This window comes from Borostomias antarcticus (genome assembly GCF_949987555.1).
Source record: "Borostomias antarcticus genome assembly, chromosome: 12".
Taxonomy (NCBI): Eukaryota; Metazoa; Chordata; class Actinopteri; order Stomiiformes; family Stomiidae; genus Borostomias; species Borostomias antarcticus.
In genome coordinates this window covers 9,461,881-9,476,333 of record NC_140245.1, presented here as the reverse complement: position 1 = coordinate 9,476,333, position 14,453 = coordinate 9,461,881, and the positions used below count along the sequence as shown (strand labels likewise).

Below are 14,453 nucleotides of genomic sequence, written 5' to 3'. Positions count from 1 at the left end.
CTAACTTTGAATACAAACTTATTTGGCACCAGTAAAACCTCTGTGTGTAGGCTTCTAGTATTGTGTGCCTGACGTCACGCCCTTGACATCAGCGGCTGTGCGCGAGCGAGTAGCCCAGAGCTTTAAATGCCCGCAGCTTCTTGTAGCGAGTATAAACAGACTGAAACACACACACACGCCCACATACACACACGCACCTATATGTAGTGGCAACTGTACTTGTTGTAAGAGGGAAAGACATCGCTGAGACGAAGATCTTTATATAGACGTACAGAATCTGTTATCTTTCACATTTGGGAGCCTCCTGTGGAAGTAAAGTTTAAAAAAAAAAGATTTTAAGGGAAAGTGGAAATATTTTAACAGACGTTGGCCGCTAACAGTTTTCAGGACTTGTCATCTCACGCTCTAACAATGATCAACGATTCCGACTATGGCGAAGACGCGAATATTTCAGCGCACCTGCCGCCGCTCCACAGCGGCGCTTTTCCACCTCTCCGGCTGGAGACCAGTTCTGTGGTCACCTCGGCGACCATGTTCGCGGTGGGTGTCCTGGGTAACCTCGTCGCCATCGTGGTGCTCTGTATCTCCAAGAAGGAGCAGAAAGAGACTACATTCTACACGCTGGTGTGCGGGATGGCGATAACGGACTTGTTAGGCACCTGTTTCACCAGTCCGGTGGTGATCGCCACCTACATAGCCAACAAGTGGCCGGGGGGAACGCTGCTCTGCCACTTCTTCTCCTTCTCCATGCTGTTCTTCGGCTCGGCCGGTATGTCCATCCTGTGCGCCATGGCGGTGGAGCGCTACCTAGCCATCAGCCACGCGTACCTCTACTCCCAGTATGTGGACCGGACTATGGCTCGGTTCGCGCTCACGGGCACGTACCTGGCCAATATCGTGCTGTGCATCATGCCGAGCATTGGCTTCGGCCGGCATGTTCCACACTTCCCGGGGACGTGGTGCTTCTTAGATTGGAGAGCCAAGGACCCGGTCTCCGCCTCTTATTCGTTCCTCTACGGCGGGGTGATGCTCGTGCTGATTGCGGTGACAGTTCTGTGCAACTTCGCGGTGTGCCGGTCGCTGGTGGGGATGAGCCAGAAGCAGCGGATAGTGAGGGCGGAGGTGTCGGCGCAGGGAGGCTCGCGGCGCCTGTTCCCGCGGCTGCCCTCTGTTACCGTTTCCTCCGCGGCAGAGATTCAGATGATCTGGCTGCTGGTCTTCATGACCATCGTATTTCTGGTCTGCTCCATTCCTTTAGTGGTGAGTAGACGGTTATCTGTGCATGATGGAGGTATTATATCTGTGAGTCAGTCTATAAAGGCAGTCGGGCGTATTTTATCTGTATCGGTGCGAATCAGTTTGCTTTGCTCCTATAACACAGCCAACGATTTAACACACGGTCTCCCTCCACAGGTGCGCATCTTTGTGAACCAGCTGTACGATCCTGCCTACATCTTAGTCGGCGGGAGTCTGGACCGCAGCGACTTGGTGGCCATACGCTTCGCCTCGTTCAACCCCATTCTAGACCCCTGGGTCTATATTCTCTGTCGGAAGAATCTGTTGGTGAAGGGCTGTGAGAGGCTGAAGAGGACGGTCGGACAGGTCAAGGAAGTTCGCGGACATAACTTGGGCTGGGTCGAAGGTCAGCACTCACCGCCGTCTTTCGACCACAGCAACGAAACCAGCTATGCGTCATTACGCACGACCAACTACCGGAATGACGCTGGTAACCAGGTTTCCCCCAAAACTAGATCCTTTACAGACTTTACCATGAGACAGGCCTGGGACTTTGACACCGCACGCGCCAACTTTCACCCGTTCAGCGTCGAGCAGACTGCAGTGCTCGGTTTCGAGACGGAGATTGCGACACCTTTGGTACGCGGCCACGAGCAGAGTCCGTCTACGTGTGTCCCGGTCGATCTTCCGACGCACGTGAAGAAAGTGGACATTGTCACGTGCACGTTCAGCACCCCGAGCTCCTGTCAGTCAGAGAAATGTCTCTGATGAACTTGTTGAAGTCCTTGCCTGAAAACCTGAATGATTCTGCGTTGAAGTGCTCTGAAAACCGGAATGTTGAGTTCAGCTGACCTAGTGACACAAGACACGCAATGTATGGTATACTCTTAGGAAATGCTATATAAAACAATTTTAACAGTAGACAAACCCTCTGAAAAAATGTTTCTGGATAGAACCCTTTTCAGAACACTACAATACATCGCGATATTTGGACAAACATGTCTGGTGCTAATTCTCCAATTAGATTTACTAAAAGTAAGCTGAATCGTCCAAACAGTCTACTCAGAAAGATAATACATTGACATTTATTACCTTTTCAAAACTCGCGCCCCCAGGACGCAAGCATTCAGTCGAAGTGCGCATGCGCAACGTTGTGCTTAAACAACACAGTAGTAGCTAACTATTCCGGAGTCTATGGATATCATGCATGGATGTAGAACATGCAATGATATAATGGCGGAGGTGAGAAACCCGAATCACGGAGGAAGCCAGAAAAAGAAAAAGACACAGTATGATAACTTTACGACTTTACTCGTAGAGCCTGTGGGGGCGCAGTTCCGAGAAAACTGGAGAAAACGCTTGCTTTAAGCAAGATCCTGTGCTTTCCTAAATGTTATTTTTTGCAGAAACCTGCAAAAGGGGTACAGTGCATGAATGAAAACGGTTCTATTTGGAACCCAGAATGTTACACTGTTTCAAACTGCTCTAGTTCCATTTTTTTACCGCACTTTTTTCATCTGAGTGTAACAGTCAGATCCGGCACAGGTCCACCGGTCACGTGACAAACATGCCTCGAGCATAGCAATCAACATGGAACCTTTTCAGATGCACTTTATGAATGTATATTTGCTGATGTTGTGATTATACATGTATTATATACCCAATGGGTAAAAAAAAGGTTGCATACTGTGCTTGCCTTTACCATCAAAGACATAGGCTACACCTCATGCTTTTGACATGCTGCTATGAATTCTATGAATTTGTCAGGCCCAACGGGACCCAGGCATGTTGGGGATTCACAGAATGGAATACAGACGTCTCTAATTGATTGATTATCTTGATTGTCTCTAATTGATTGATTGAGTATCTGAAATGTTGTTTCACTTTGCTATAGTGTTGCATGGTGGGAGAATGAATGTAAGTGATGTTTTGTACTGCTGGATATTTTTTTGTGTTTTAATTGAAAGATCAAACAGTGAATGCGTTTTTGTTCTTTCCCAAAGTCGTGTCGTTTGTAACACGTGTTTCTGTTCTGTTGTATCTGTGGATTAAAAAAGTACACTCTGCTGCTCATAGATGTTCTCTCTTTGTGTTCTCTCTCATACATGTAGATGTTCTCGATGTGTTCTAGATTCTCTCAGTGTTCTATGTGCTCTCACATAGATGTTCTCTCTGGGTTCTCTCTCAAAATTCTCTCTGTGTTCTCTTTATATTCTCACATAGATGTTCTCTCATTGATGTTTAACTACATAGCTGATAAAGCCAATATTAGTTTGGGATCAATAGTCCAGTTGAAAATACTTTCTCCCATGTTGCTGTATTTATAAGACTAACCTGTAGGTGGCGATATAACACAAGGATGACCATCCATGGGTTTGGCTGTTATGACATTACATGGGATTATATGGATTGTTAGCTGACTCCATTACTGGAAATGGGACTTCTCACTCAAAGTGCCATTTGCAACCATGACAATGTGAGTATATTATTCCAGACATGGACGTCTACCAGAGGCAAATCAGAGGTCAAGGGTCAAAAGGAACAAACTCAAGTCTATTTAGAAAACTTTATTCCTACACGGGATAATGCCATTGTACAAAAATAAAGGAATCATTTCAATAATAATAATGATAATAATATTAATAATTATGACAATAATATAACATTTGGCTGATAATGTTCTGAAATACTGAAAACAATGATTAGGAACTCCACGAAGGTTGGTACTGAAGCCCTTGGTCTCCCGATTGGCTATCTCCTGATTGGCTATCTTCTGATTGGCTATCTCCTGCCTGTGTGTGACGTAAGGTGGGATAACCTACTAAGGATCCTGAGGCAATAGTTTGGATTTGGTTTGATCACACGACCACCTCAAAGACAACTCAAATACCATTATCAAGCAGACAATAGAACAAGGTAGCCCGTTACCAACCCTTAAAGATGGTCTGTAGATGGTGAACTGACACAATAAACATTCAACTTACTATCCACTAACCCTAACCCTTACCCTGACCTCAACCAGTTTGTTCGTATAGCATATACATGTAGCTGCTGAGTGTCTGTAGACTATCGGTAGGGCCCCACAAACAGCAAAGTGTGACCAAGAAGACAACCCCTAGAATACATGTGATCATGATAATAAATAGATATGTACAAGTCCATAAAACAGCTCTGGTATGAAACAATAAATAAATAACTTATCTGAAATAAATATATTGCCTGTAGTAGTATTGTGAGGCGTGTGTGTGTGTGTGTGGGGGGGGGTTGCATGGCATCCATCTTGTGTGGGGTTCACCTGGATGAGGAGACATGCAGAGGAGCTGCCCGTCTCTGTCTGGGACAAAGAGACAGAGTTGACAGATTCTAAATAGACGTTCTGCCCTACTGTACACCGGTTCAGCGTCGGTCTCCCTTTAACTTTAACTTAACACATTCGTCCTTGAAGAGTTTGGTTCCGTCGTGAGTGAAATGTCACTCGGTGTCTTTGATGCCCTAGAGTTTATCCTCTCATCTTTGTTTTGAGCTGTCATCCTTGAATTTGTTGAGTTGACCGAGACTTTACGGAATGACTACAACCACCATGACGGCTGATCATCTGAAGTACTGACTGCCCTCTGACCTCTGACCTCAGACCATTTCCTCCATCTACCTAAGCCCTTACCCCTCTAACCCACTTCCTCCTCAACCATAAATGGACCCAATTACATTTCCTCTTACACAGGAAGTGGCTGGCAGGAAGTGGCGGTCTGCCCTCAGTCCGCCAGTACAGGAAATACTCTCCACGACCTCCGGGGGGCGACCCTGTGTGTGTGTCTGGACCACCAGCCCAGCCCAGGCTGTTCAGCTCCAGGCAGGCTGAGGGGACCCTCTCCCCTCTCCTCTCTCTATGCCAGGAGGAGCTGAAAGCTTCCCTCTCCTCCTCCATCTCCTCCTGCTCCTCTTCCTCCCCCTCTCCCTGGTTCCAGCTCTCAGCCCTCTGTCCTCATCCATAAAACCCTCATCCCTCCTCCCTCCAGCCCTCAGCCGATACACATGCAGCTAGCAGCGGAGAGGGACTGGATGGTCCTCCAGGTGGTGTGCGCGTCCATGAAGGACACGGGTTCGTAGCGGTCCGGCCGGCAGCAGGGCCGGGTCTCGACCCGCTGGGCCACGCGCCGGGGCAGCGAGCCGTTGTCCAGCAGGGCCTGCAGCGCCAGGTCGTAGTTGGCTCTGGAGGACTGACAGGAGCCCACGCAGAACTTGAACAGGACAATCTCGTCCGAGTCGAACCCGAGCCCCAGGTCCCGGACCCTCATCTCCCTCCTCTCCACGCGGCAGTCCCTGCTGCTCTGCTGCGGCGGCCGGCCGCGCCTCCTCCCCTTCCTCCTCTCTCGTTCCTTCTCCTTCCTCTTCTTCTTCTTCTTTTTCTTGGGCGCGGCCTGGGGCGTGGCCTCTGAGGGGCCGGAGGACCGAGGGGAGCGGCCCGCCCAGCGGCCTCCAGGGTGGTCCTCTGTCTCCTCTATCACGTAGGGCTCTGGGTGGGAGGGGGAGGGGGGGAGAGAGAGGGAGGGCGGGGGGAGAGACAGAGAGAGAGAGAGAGTGTGGAGGGGGGGGGGGAGAGGGTGGGAGGGGGAGGGAGGGGAGAGAGATAGAGGGGGTGGGAGGGTAAGGGAGGGGAGAGAAAGAGAGAGAGAGAGAGAGAGGGGGTGGGAGGGTGAGGGAGGGGAGAGAAAGAGAGAGAGAGATGGGAGAGGGAGGGAGTAGAGAAGGAGAGAGTGTGTGGGAGGGGAGGAGGGGAGAGAGAGAGTGTGTGGGAGGGGATGAGGGGAGAGAGAGAGTGTGGGGGGGAGAGATGGAAGGAGAGGTTAATCGCTATAAAAGTTAAAGTACCTAACTTTACATAAGAGCAGTGAGTAGCCTATAATACAACACAATACAATTAATACAATTAGTACTGTGTAGGATGTATTCCACGTTCCAGTCTCACCATAGAGAGGCTGCCAGAGGGAGTAGGGGTCGCCTCCCTCCTGCTCCTCCTCCTTCTCCTCCACCTCTGGGAGGGTGTCTGGTAGCTGCCTCTGCTCCACCCCTCTCAGCCGCCCCACGGCCTGGCCAGAGTCAGGCCCCACTCCGCCCAAACGCACCCCCTCCAGCAGGGGCAGCAGAGACACAACCACCCACAGCAGCACCTACGGCAGGAGCACGGCAGCTTAGGACAAGTCAGGAGTGTTGCTAGTTTGAATCCCAAAGCGGGCAAGGCTTAAGCTTGGTAGAGCAATTAGTGTTCTAGGGGGAAGTCAGTAGTTCAGACATCACCAATAATTAGAGAGTTGCTAGTTTGAATCCTGAACCAGCATATTAAACATTAGAGCTGCACCAGCTGCTGGTTTCAAAGCTCATCATCAATCATCATCATCATCATCATCATCATAACTAATGAGCCCTTGACTGACATCACAGAAACACTAGCAGTAGTAGTGTTAGTGATGACGATGATGATGATGACGATGATGATAACGATGATGATGATAATGATGATGATGATGACGATGATGACGATGATGACGATGATGATGATGATGATAACGATGATGATGATGATGATGATGAGGAAGGTAACAAACTGATGATGATGAAGGTAAATAACTCCCCCCTCACCTTCCAGTTCCTGAGGTGGTGCGAGCTGCAGGCCGGTGTGCTGTTCACCTGTCTGTCCCTCCTCTTCCTCCTCCTCCTCCTCCTCCTCCTCCTCTTCCTCCTCAGCCCACCTGCATAAACAGGAGAACAAGGAGCAGCTCTGTCAGCTCTGAGCTTCCCGGACGCAATCTCCCAACACAACTACACACACACACACACACACACACACACACGCTCAGGACAACGTAAACTACACACGCGCTCTGAATGGGGAACATAAACTAACGACACAACATAGGGGATAACCTAGACATTCCTAATCTGGGATCTAATCTCCTCCTAATCTAATCTATACAGAACGTTGACATAGAAAAGCCAGGCTGTGGAAACTTGCCCCTCCGGAGCCCCAGACCAGCCGACACATCACATTAATCAGCTCAGAGACTCAGAGGGACCTTGTTTATTGTTGCTGAGGTAAAGAGACAGCGTTTGCTGCCAGGTAATGTGGCTAGTGTCGGCTTGTCCCCACACACACACACACACGCACGCACACACACACAGACGCATGTGTGTGAGTGTGTGTGTATATGTGTGTGTGTGCGTGCGTGCGTTTGTGTGTGTGCGCGTGCGTGCGTGTGTGTGTGCGTGTGTGCGTGCGTGCGTGTGTGTGTGTATGTCTGCGTGTGTGTGTGTGTGGGTGTGTGTGTGTGTGGGTGCGTGCGTGCGTGCGTGCGTGCATGCGTGCATGCGTGCATGCGTGCATGCGTGCATGCGTGCGTGTGTGTGTGTGTGTGTGTGAGAGCAGTCCTGGCCGAGCTGCGAAGCTTCAGGGAGGTCTGACAGAACCACAGAGATGGAGGGGAGACGATAAGACCGTCCCAGACGCAGGTGTTCACATATAAATGGTAAATGGACTGCACTTATATAGCGCTTTTCCACCTTTGCGGCACTCAAAGCGCTTTACAATGGCCTCTCATTCACCTTTATGCACACAGATGACGGTCCACACACTCATGTACACTCCACCTGACAAATTGGGGAACACTAGGAACCTGAGAGAACCCGAGAGAACCTGAGAGAAAGCTCGAGACACTATAGAGAACCTGAAAGAATCGGTTTGTTGTGCCTCTTTCACATTCACGCACAGGTCAGCTAAGAAGTCCAAGTGCAGGTAGAACCCTTCAAGAATCAAACAAGAAGTGATCGTAGCATCATAGCCATGCACTGCAGGCCTGTATTCAGCATCCTGCAGTACTGACTTCGACCAGCTGGGGGAGCTTTTACCTGTGTTCCTTTAGTGATGTACTGTCCCGTTCTCAGGCATATCCCGGAGCCTGAAGGAACTCAAACCGCAGACAGTTCTGACATGTCACGTACAGTCGGCTAGCGAACGAGGCAAAACACAACCCCACCATGTCAGATTCATTCAATTCTGACATGCCGTGCATACCGTATAGACAGCCCTAACACATCTCCGTTGACAGATACCCAAACAAACCCCTGAGACACACCAACCTACAACCTACAGAATGTGGTCGCGGTGAAGAACCAGTACAGAAGACACATAAACAATCATCTATCACCCCTGAGATGGAGCTGATGGTCTGGGGGGGTGAGGGGGGGGGGGGGGGTGAGGCTGGACCACGATGAGGTATGTAAACCACCTGAGAATCTCAAGCTCCGGTCACAGACGACATACCGTCTGTGCTCAACTGAGACGCAGAAATGACAAGGTTAGAGTGCGAAGTCTACTGGATGCTACGTGGAATATTTGGATTCTGGTTCCATCGATATGGAACGACTCCGGCTGTTTGGGATTCTGTCAGTGTGGATATAATGAGACCATCGGTTTCAGCAGGCCTTCTGGTGAGACTGAGACCAGCTGAGAGGCGGTGGTGGTGGTGGTGATGGTGGTGATGATGGTGATGGTGGTGATGGTGGTGATAGTGGTGGTGGTGGTGATAGTGTTGGTGATGGTGGTGATGGTGGTGGTGATGGTGGTGGTGATGAGGATGATGATGGTGGTGTTGGTGGTTATAGTGGTGATGGTGATAGTGGTGATGGTGGTGGTGATAGTGGTGATGGTGGTGGTGATGGTGATGGTGGTTATAATGGTGGTGGTGGTGGTTATAGTGGTGATGGTGGAGGTGATGGTGGTGGTATTGATGGTGGTGGTTATAGTGGTGATGGTGGTGGTGATGGTGGTGGTGATGGTGGTGATGGTGATGGTGGTGGTTATAGTGGTGGTGGTAGTGATGGTGGTGATGGTGGTTATATTGGTGATGGTGGTGGTGATGGTGGTGGTGATGGTGGTGGTGATGGTGGTGATGGTGGTGGTTATAGTGGTGGTGGTAGTGATGGTGGTGATGGTGGTTATATTGGTGATGGTGGTGGTGATGGTGGTGGTGATGGTGGTGGTGATGGTGGTAGTGATGGTGGTGGTTATAGTGGTGATGGTGGTGGTTATAGTGGTTATAGTGGTGATGGTGGTAGTTGTGGTGGAAGTGATGGTGATGGTGGTGGTGGTGGTGGTGGTGGTGGTTATAGTGGTGATGGCGGAGGTGATGGTGGTAGTTGTGGTGGAAGTGATGGTGATGGTGGTGATGTTGGGGTGGGGGAGAGACGAGAAGAAGACACGGAGGGTGGAAGACAGTGGAGAGAGAGAGAAAGAGAGCTTAGCCTATATCTTGCAATCTAAAACCAAGATGCAAACTTTCCACCCCCCTCCCCTCGCTCCGACCCCCCAGCCCGATTTAAAAGAGCTGGGAGTAGAAGAGGCAAAGAGAGAAAAAGAGGAGGGAGGAACAGGAGCGGAGGAGGAACGGAGGAGGAGCAGAGGAGAGGAGAAGAGAAGGAGCTGTGACAAGCAACAGCAGGGAGGTGGAGAAGAGAGGAGGGATGCAATGTTTTACACCAGACCCCCCCCCCCCCTCCCCCCCCTCCCCCCCTCCCCCCCCTCTCCCTCACCCCTTCCCCCCTCCCCAGAGACGTCTTGTTCAGACTCCTTAGTGCCACAGCTGGGAACATTTAGCCTCCTCCTCTCTCCCCTCCTCTGCTGCGCGTCTGTGTGTGCGTGTGTGGCTGTGGCTTTGTGTGTGGCTCTGTGTGTGTGTGTGTGTGTGTGTGTGTGTGTGTGTGTGTGTGTGTGTGTGTGTGTGTGTGTGTGTGTGTGTGTGTGTGTGGCTGTAGCAGTGGCTCTGTGTCCACGAGGGCCCGTCTGTCGGATCATTTCACCCCAACTCTGGAGCTGTTTACAGCCCAACGCCTCCAGCTGCTCAGGGGGCGTCGCTGGCCGGTGGGGGGGCCTCGCTCCTTAGGACCTCCTAAACTCCAGAGCCTGTGCTGATGATGTGTGTGTGTGTGTGTGTGTGTTGTTTCTTCTTAAAGCTGATGATTAAAGGCTTAGGTATGGTCATCAACCTGGTCGTCTGATGCAGGAGAGTGGATTACTTGTCACTTCATATTACAGAACACTCACACACACACACACACACACACACACCAGACTGTAATCTCTATGTGATCAGAGGTGTAGCTGTCTGAAATGATGAACACAGTGTTTGCAGTTTGTTTTTGCTGTTTGTTTTTGCTGTTGTTATTTTATTTGCTGTGTTGGATCCTGACTGACTACAATGAGAATTCAGAACACAAATCAGAATTCTAGGACACAAAATGTGTTTAAGATTATCATCCTACAGCCAGGTATACTGTACACCCATTCCTTTCTCTCTCTCTCGCTCTCTCTCTCTCTCTCTCTCTCTCTCTCTCTCACACACACACACACACACACACACACAAAGGTGAGCAGTAAAATGTAGGCTCCCCTATCTCTGTCTCTCCTTCCCTCCCTCCCTCTCTCTCCCTGTCTCCCTCTCACTTTTCCTCTCTCTCCCTCTCCCTCCATTTGCTCCCTCTCTCTCCCTGTCTTCCTTTCTCTCCTCTCTCCTTCTGTCTCCCTCTCTTTCCCTCTGTCTCCCTCTCTCCTTCTCTCTCTCTCCCTCTGTCTCCCTCTCTCTCTTCCTCTCTCCCTCTCTCCTTCTGTCTCCGTCTCTCTCCTTCTCTCCCTCTGTCTCCCTCTCTCTCTCTCTCCCCCTCTCTCTCTCGCTCTCCCTCTCTCTCTCTCTCTCCCTCTCTCTTCCTCTCTCCCTCTCTCCTTCTGTCTCCGTCTCTCTCTCTCTCTCTCTCTCTCTCCCTCGGTCCCCCCCCCCCCTTTATACCAGCCCCGCCTCCCTCTAACGATCCCCGCCCCCTCCACTCCCCTCTTCTATAATAGGCTCTATTAGAGGTGTCGTGTCCTGCAGCGCTCCCTGACACCACTGGTGCCTCTCTGCCGCTAAACCACCCCGGCAATGGAGACACCTGGCCGTCTGTCTGGCCGGCTTGCTCGGCTGACCGGCTGGATAATTGGCTGGCTGGCCGACTGACTGGCTGGTTGACTGGTGCTTGTCTGCTGGAGAGAGCAGGGGCAGAGGCAGGGCCCCTCTAAATCATCCCCGCAATGGAAGACACCTGGCTGGCTGATTGTCTGGCTGACCTCCCTGCTTTCTGGTCCTCTCTGAGATAATGAACATCTAGTCATAAGTGGTAGTTTATACACCGACAGACAGCGTGTTTGTTTGGTATGTGGTTCAAAGAGAGAGAGAGAGAGAGAGAGAGAGAGAGAGAGAGAGAGAGGGCGGGAGAGGGAGAGAAAGATCTGACTGCTCCTAATCCCCTGATCCTTCCCATGCAGATGGGAGGTAATTGCTCGTTAGCGCCAGAGCCATGTCACCTCTGACAACTCTCACAGGAGAGGAGGAGAAGAGAAGTGGAGAAGAGGGAAGGAGAGCAGGAGATGAGGGGAGAGGAGAGGAGGAGAGGGCAGGGGAGAGGAGAAGAGGAGGGGAGAGGGGAGAGGGGAGAGGAAAGAAGAAAGAAGGAAGATGGAAGAGGAGGAGAGAGGAGAGGAAAAGAGAGGAGGGGATAGGAGGACAAATGAGAAACAGACAGCTAGGCCTGGGTGTACCAACTCTAGGGGGATGGAGCCGGCTGGCTCACCCAGTCAGGCCACGGAAGGTGAGGACAGAGGGGGCCTGGAGGAGAAGAGGGAGAGGAGGTGAGGACAGAGGGGGGCCTGGAGGAGAAGAGGGAGAGGAGGGGAGGAGAGAGGAGCAGCGACGGCGTCCAGATGAGCTCACCCAGAGTGGAGGAGTTTGAAGAGTTTCCTGACAGCCCGTTTAGAAGCTCATGTTCCCTAGCCGGGGCTCAGGTTAATCAGGTGAGTCAGTCAAAGATGCAGCAGGGCAGCACACACTAAAGACGCTTATAACCAGGTCCAGAACCAGGGTCAGAGCCTAGTTTCTGCCGGCACCGGGAACTGATCCAGAATCAGTCCTTAAACACCTGCTGAGCTGCCGGTTGGACCCAACTGATCGAGAATCAGTCCTTAAACACCTGCTGAGCTGACGGTTGGACCCAACTGATCCAGAATCAGTCCTTAAACACCTCCTGAGCTGTCGGTTGGACCCACTTCCGCCAGGAGCCAGCAGGATCAACTCAGAGCTGTGATCTACTCCTCTGACCCCCCCAGTTTGACACCCTGTTCCTGGCCCTGGGAGAGAGAGAGAGAGAGAGAGAGAGAGAGAGAGACAGAGAGAGAGAGAGAGAGAGAGGGGGGGGGAGCAGAGAGGAGGAACTGAGAAGGAACTGAGGAGGAGAGGAGGTGTTTGAAGTAGCAGTCCTGGATTACTGCAGCACCTTCCTATAATCCCCGCTCCTGCTGCAGGTGTGGTTGAGACAGAGCAGACCCACCAGCCGCCCTCCATAAGGAGGCTGCCCACGGTTGGTGTCCTCTGTAGGGAAGTCCTGCTGGAGTTCTACTGGATCTATGGTTGTATTGGACTGAGGTTTGGCAGCTGTAGCATGAGGTTGTTTGGAACAAGTCATGTGGTGAGTATAATTCCCTTTTGGTCTAAGCGGTAAATGTTTGGGTTCCCCTACGGAAGGTCGGAGGTTCAATCCCCACCTCACAGGTCTTTCTGCTGGCCCCATATTCTATGGTGTCTGCATGTCCTGCTGTCCTGCTGTCCCCTCCCTCCCTCCCTCCCTCCCTCCCTCCCTCCCTCCCTCCCTCCCTCACTCACTCAGGTCCTCTGTAACGTTGCAGTCAGGAGGGGAGAAGTCTGGTCTGACTAACGCCTCAACAGAGGGAGTCACTGAGAAGAAACAGAGAGAGGAGAGACAGAGGGTGAACATACGGAAGAGAGAGAGAGAGAGAGAGAGAGAGAGAGAGGGAGGGAAGATATAGGGTGAACATACGGAAGAGAGAGAGAGAGAGAGAGAGAGGGAGGGAAGATAGAGGGTGAACATACGGAAGAGAGAGAGAGAGAGAGAGAGGGAGGGAAGATAGAGGGTGAACATACGGAAGAGAGAGAGAGAGAGAGAGAGAGTGAGAGAACATAGGGAGAATGGAGGGAGGAGAGGCAAGAGGGGACACTTGGGTGAACCTCACCTTAAATGGGAACACATGAACAGAACCCTGGCTGTGGTGTAGAGGGTGGGACGTCACGTGACGGGGCTGTGACCACGACGCTAGACTACTGGACACAGCTTGACCCCTACAGCTAGACTACTGGTCACGGCTTGACCACTACAGCTAGACTACTGGTCACGGCTTGACCACTACAGCTAGACTACTGGTCACGGCTTGACCACTACAGCTAGACTACTGGTCACGACTCAACACCCCGGACAGGGGGGAGATAGGAAGAGAGGAAGGGAGCTAATAAGAAACTATGTACTGTTAGTGTACACCGACTGATATCAAACCTCGTTTCTCAAACCATACACGTGTGTGTGTGTGTGGGTGTGTGTGTGTGTGTGTATAGTTTGTGAACAAGAGTTTTGACACGTTTACAAACCCTCTCCACCCACCCACACCCAACCCTCTTTTGTCCAGATCAAGAAGGTCACTCCGGGTCCAGGAAGAGAGGGCCATTAGGACTAGGTCTGGATGAACAAGCGTGTCCTGGACTCCCGCTCGCCGGCCCGGCCAGCCGTCGGGCTCCCATAATGACCCGGCCAGGCTGATCAAAGCTGCCGGCCATGCCGTGATGAATGGCCCTGACTGGCTAATTCCAGAAGAATACAGATTATTGTATCAAACAAGGGGGAAATGCTCGTAGCCACAAACACTGGGGCTAGGTTAGAACACTGCTAGTTAACATTCTTGTCTGCAAAAGGTTTTGAAAAGAGGGCAAGATCTTGTGATAAGGACAGGAGTTAGCCGTGTAACCCTCATCAAAGTGTTGTTCTAAATATAAGACCGTTTGAAGCTTTGGATTGCAACTGCACCACAACAACTAATCAGGGATAGACATTAATGCCAATAACTGACTTTCAGAACTGGCATACTACTTAGACTAGATGACAGTCTCTCTGCTGCTATTGGTTCTACAGGGCTCTGAGCTCTATGGCGAACATTTGTTTCTGAGGTTACATTTACAAATTGAGATTCTTCTGTGTCAGATCGTGCCTCAGTTCGAGAGAGAGAGAGAGAGAGAGAGAGAGAGAGAGAGAGAGAGAGAGAGAGGGAGAGGGAGAGAGAGAAAGAGAGAGAGAGA

General features: G+C 51.1%; 2 protein-coding genes across 2 annotated transcripts; one reads left to right on the top strand and one right to left on the bottom strand.

Moving 5' to 3' along the window:
- Nucleotides 1–411: 411 nt before the first annotated feature.
- Nucleotides 412–2,004, top strand: ptger4c (prostaglandin E receptor 4 (subtype EP4) c; the record flags this gene model as incomplete). The annotated part of the gene is made up of 2 exons (XM_084446391.1): nucleotides 412–1,260; nucleotides 1,414–2,004. The coding sequence occupies 2 exons, from the start codon at nucleotides 412–414 to the stop codon at nucleotides 2,002–2,004; spliced, it is 1,440 nt and encodes a 479-aa protein (XP_084302517.1).
- Nucleotides 2,005–5,255: 3,251 nt separating this feature from the next.
- Nucleotides 5,256–8,176, bottom strand: LOC311315686 (uncharacterized protein; the record flags this gene model as incomplete). Its single annotated transcript, XM_084446390.1, has 3 exons — nucleotides 5,256–5,749; nucleotides 6,203–6,404; nucleotides 8,159–8,176. 3 exons carry the CDS (start codon nucleotides 8,174–8,176, stop codon nucleotides 5,256–5,258), a joined length of 714 nt encoding a protein of 237 aa, XP_084302516.1.
- Between the last annotated feature and the right edge of the window lie 6,277 nt (nucleotides 8,177–14,453).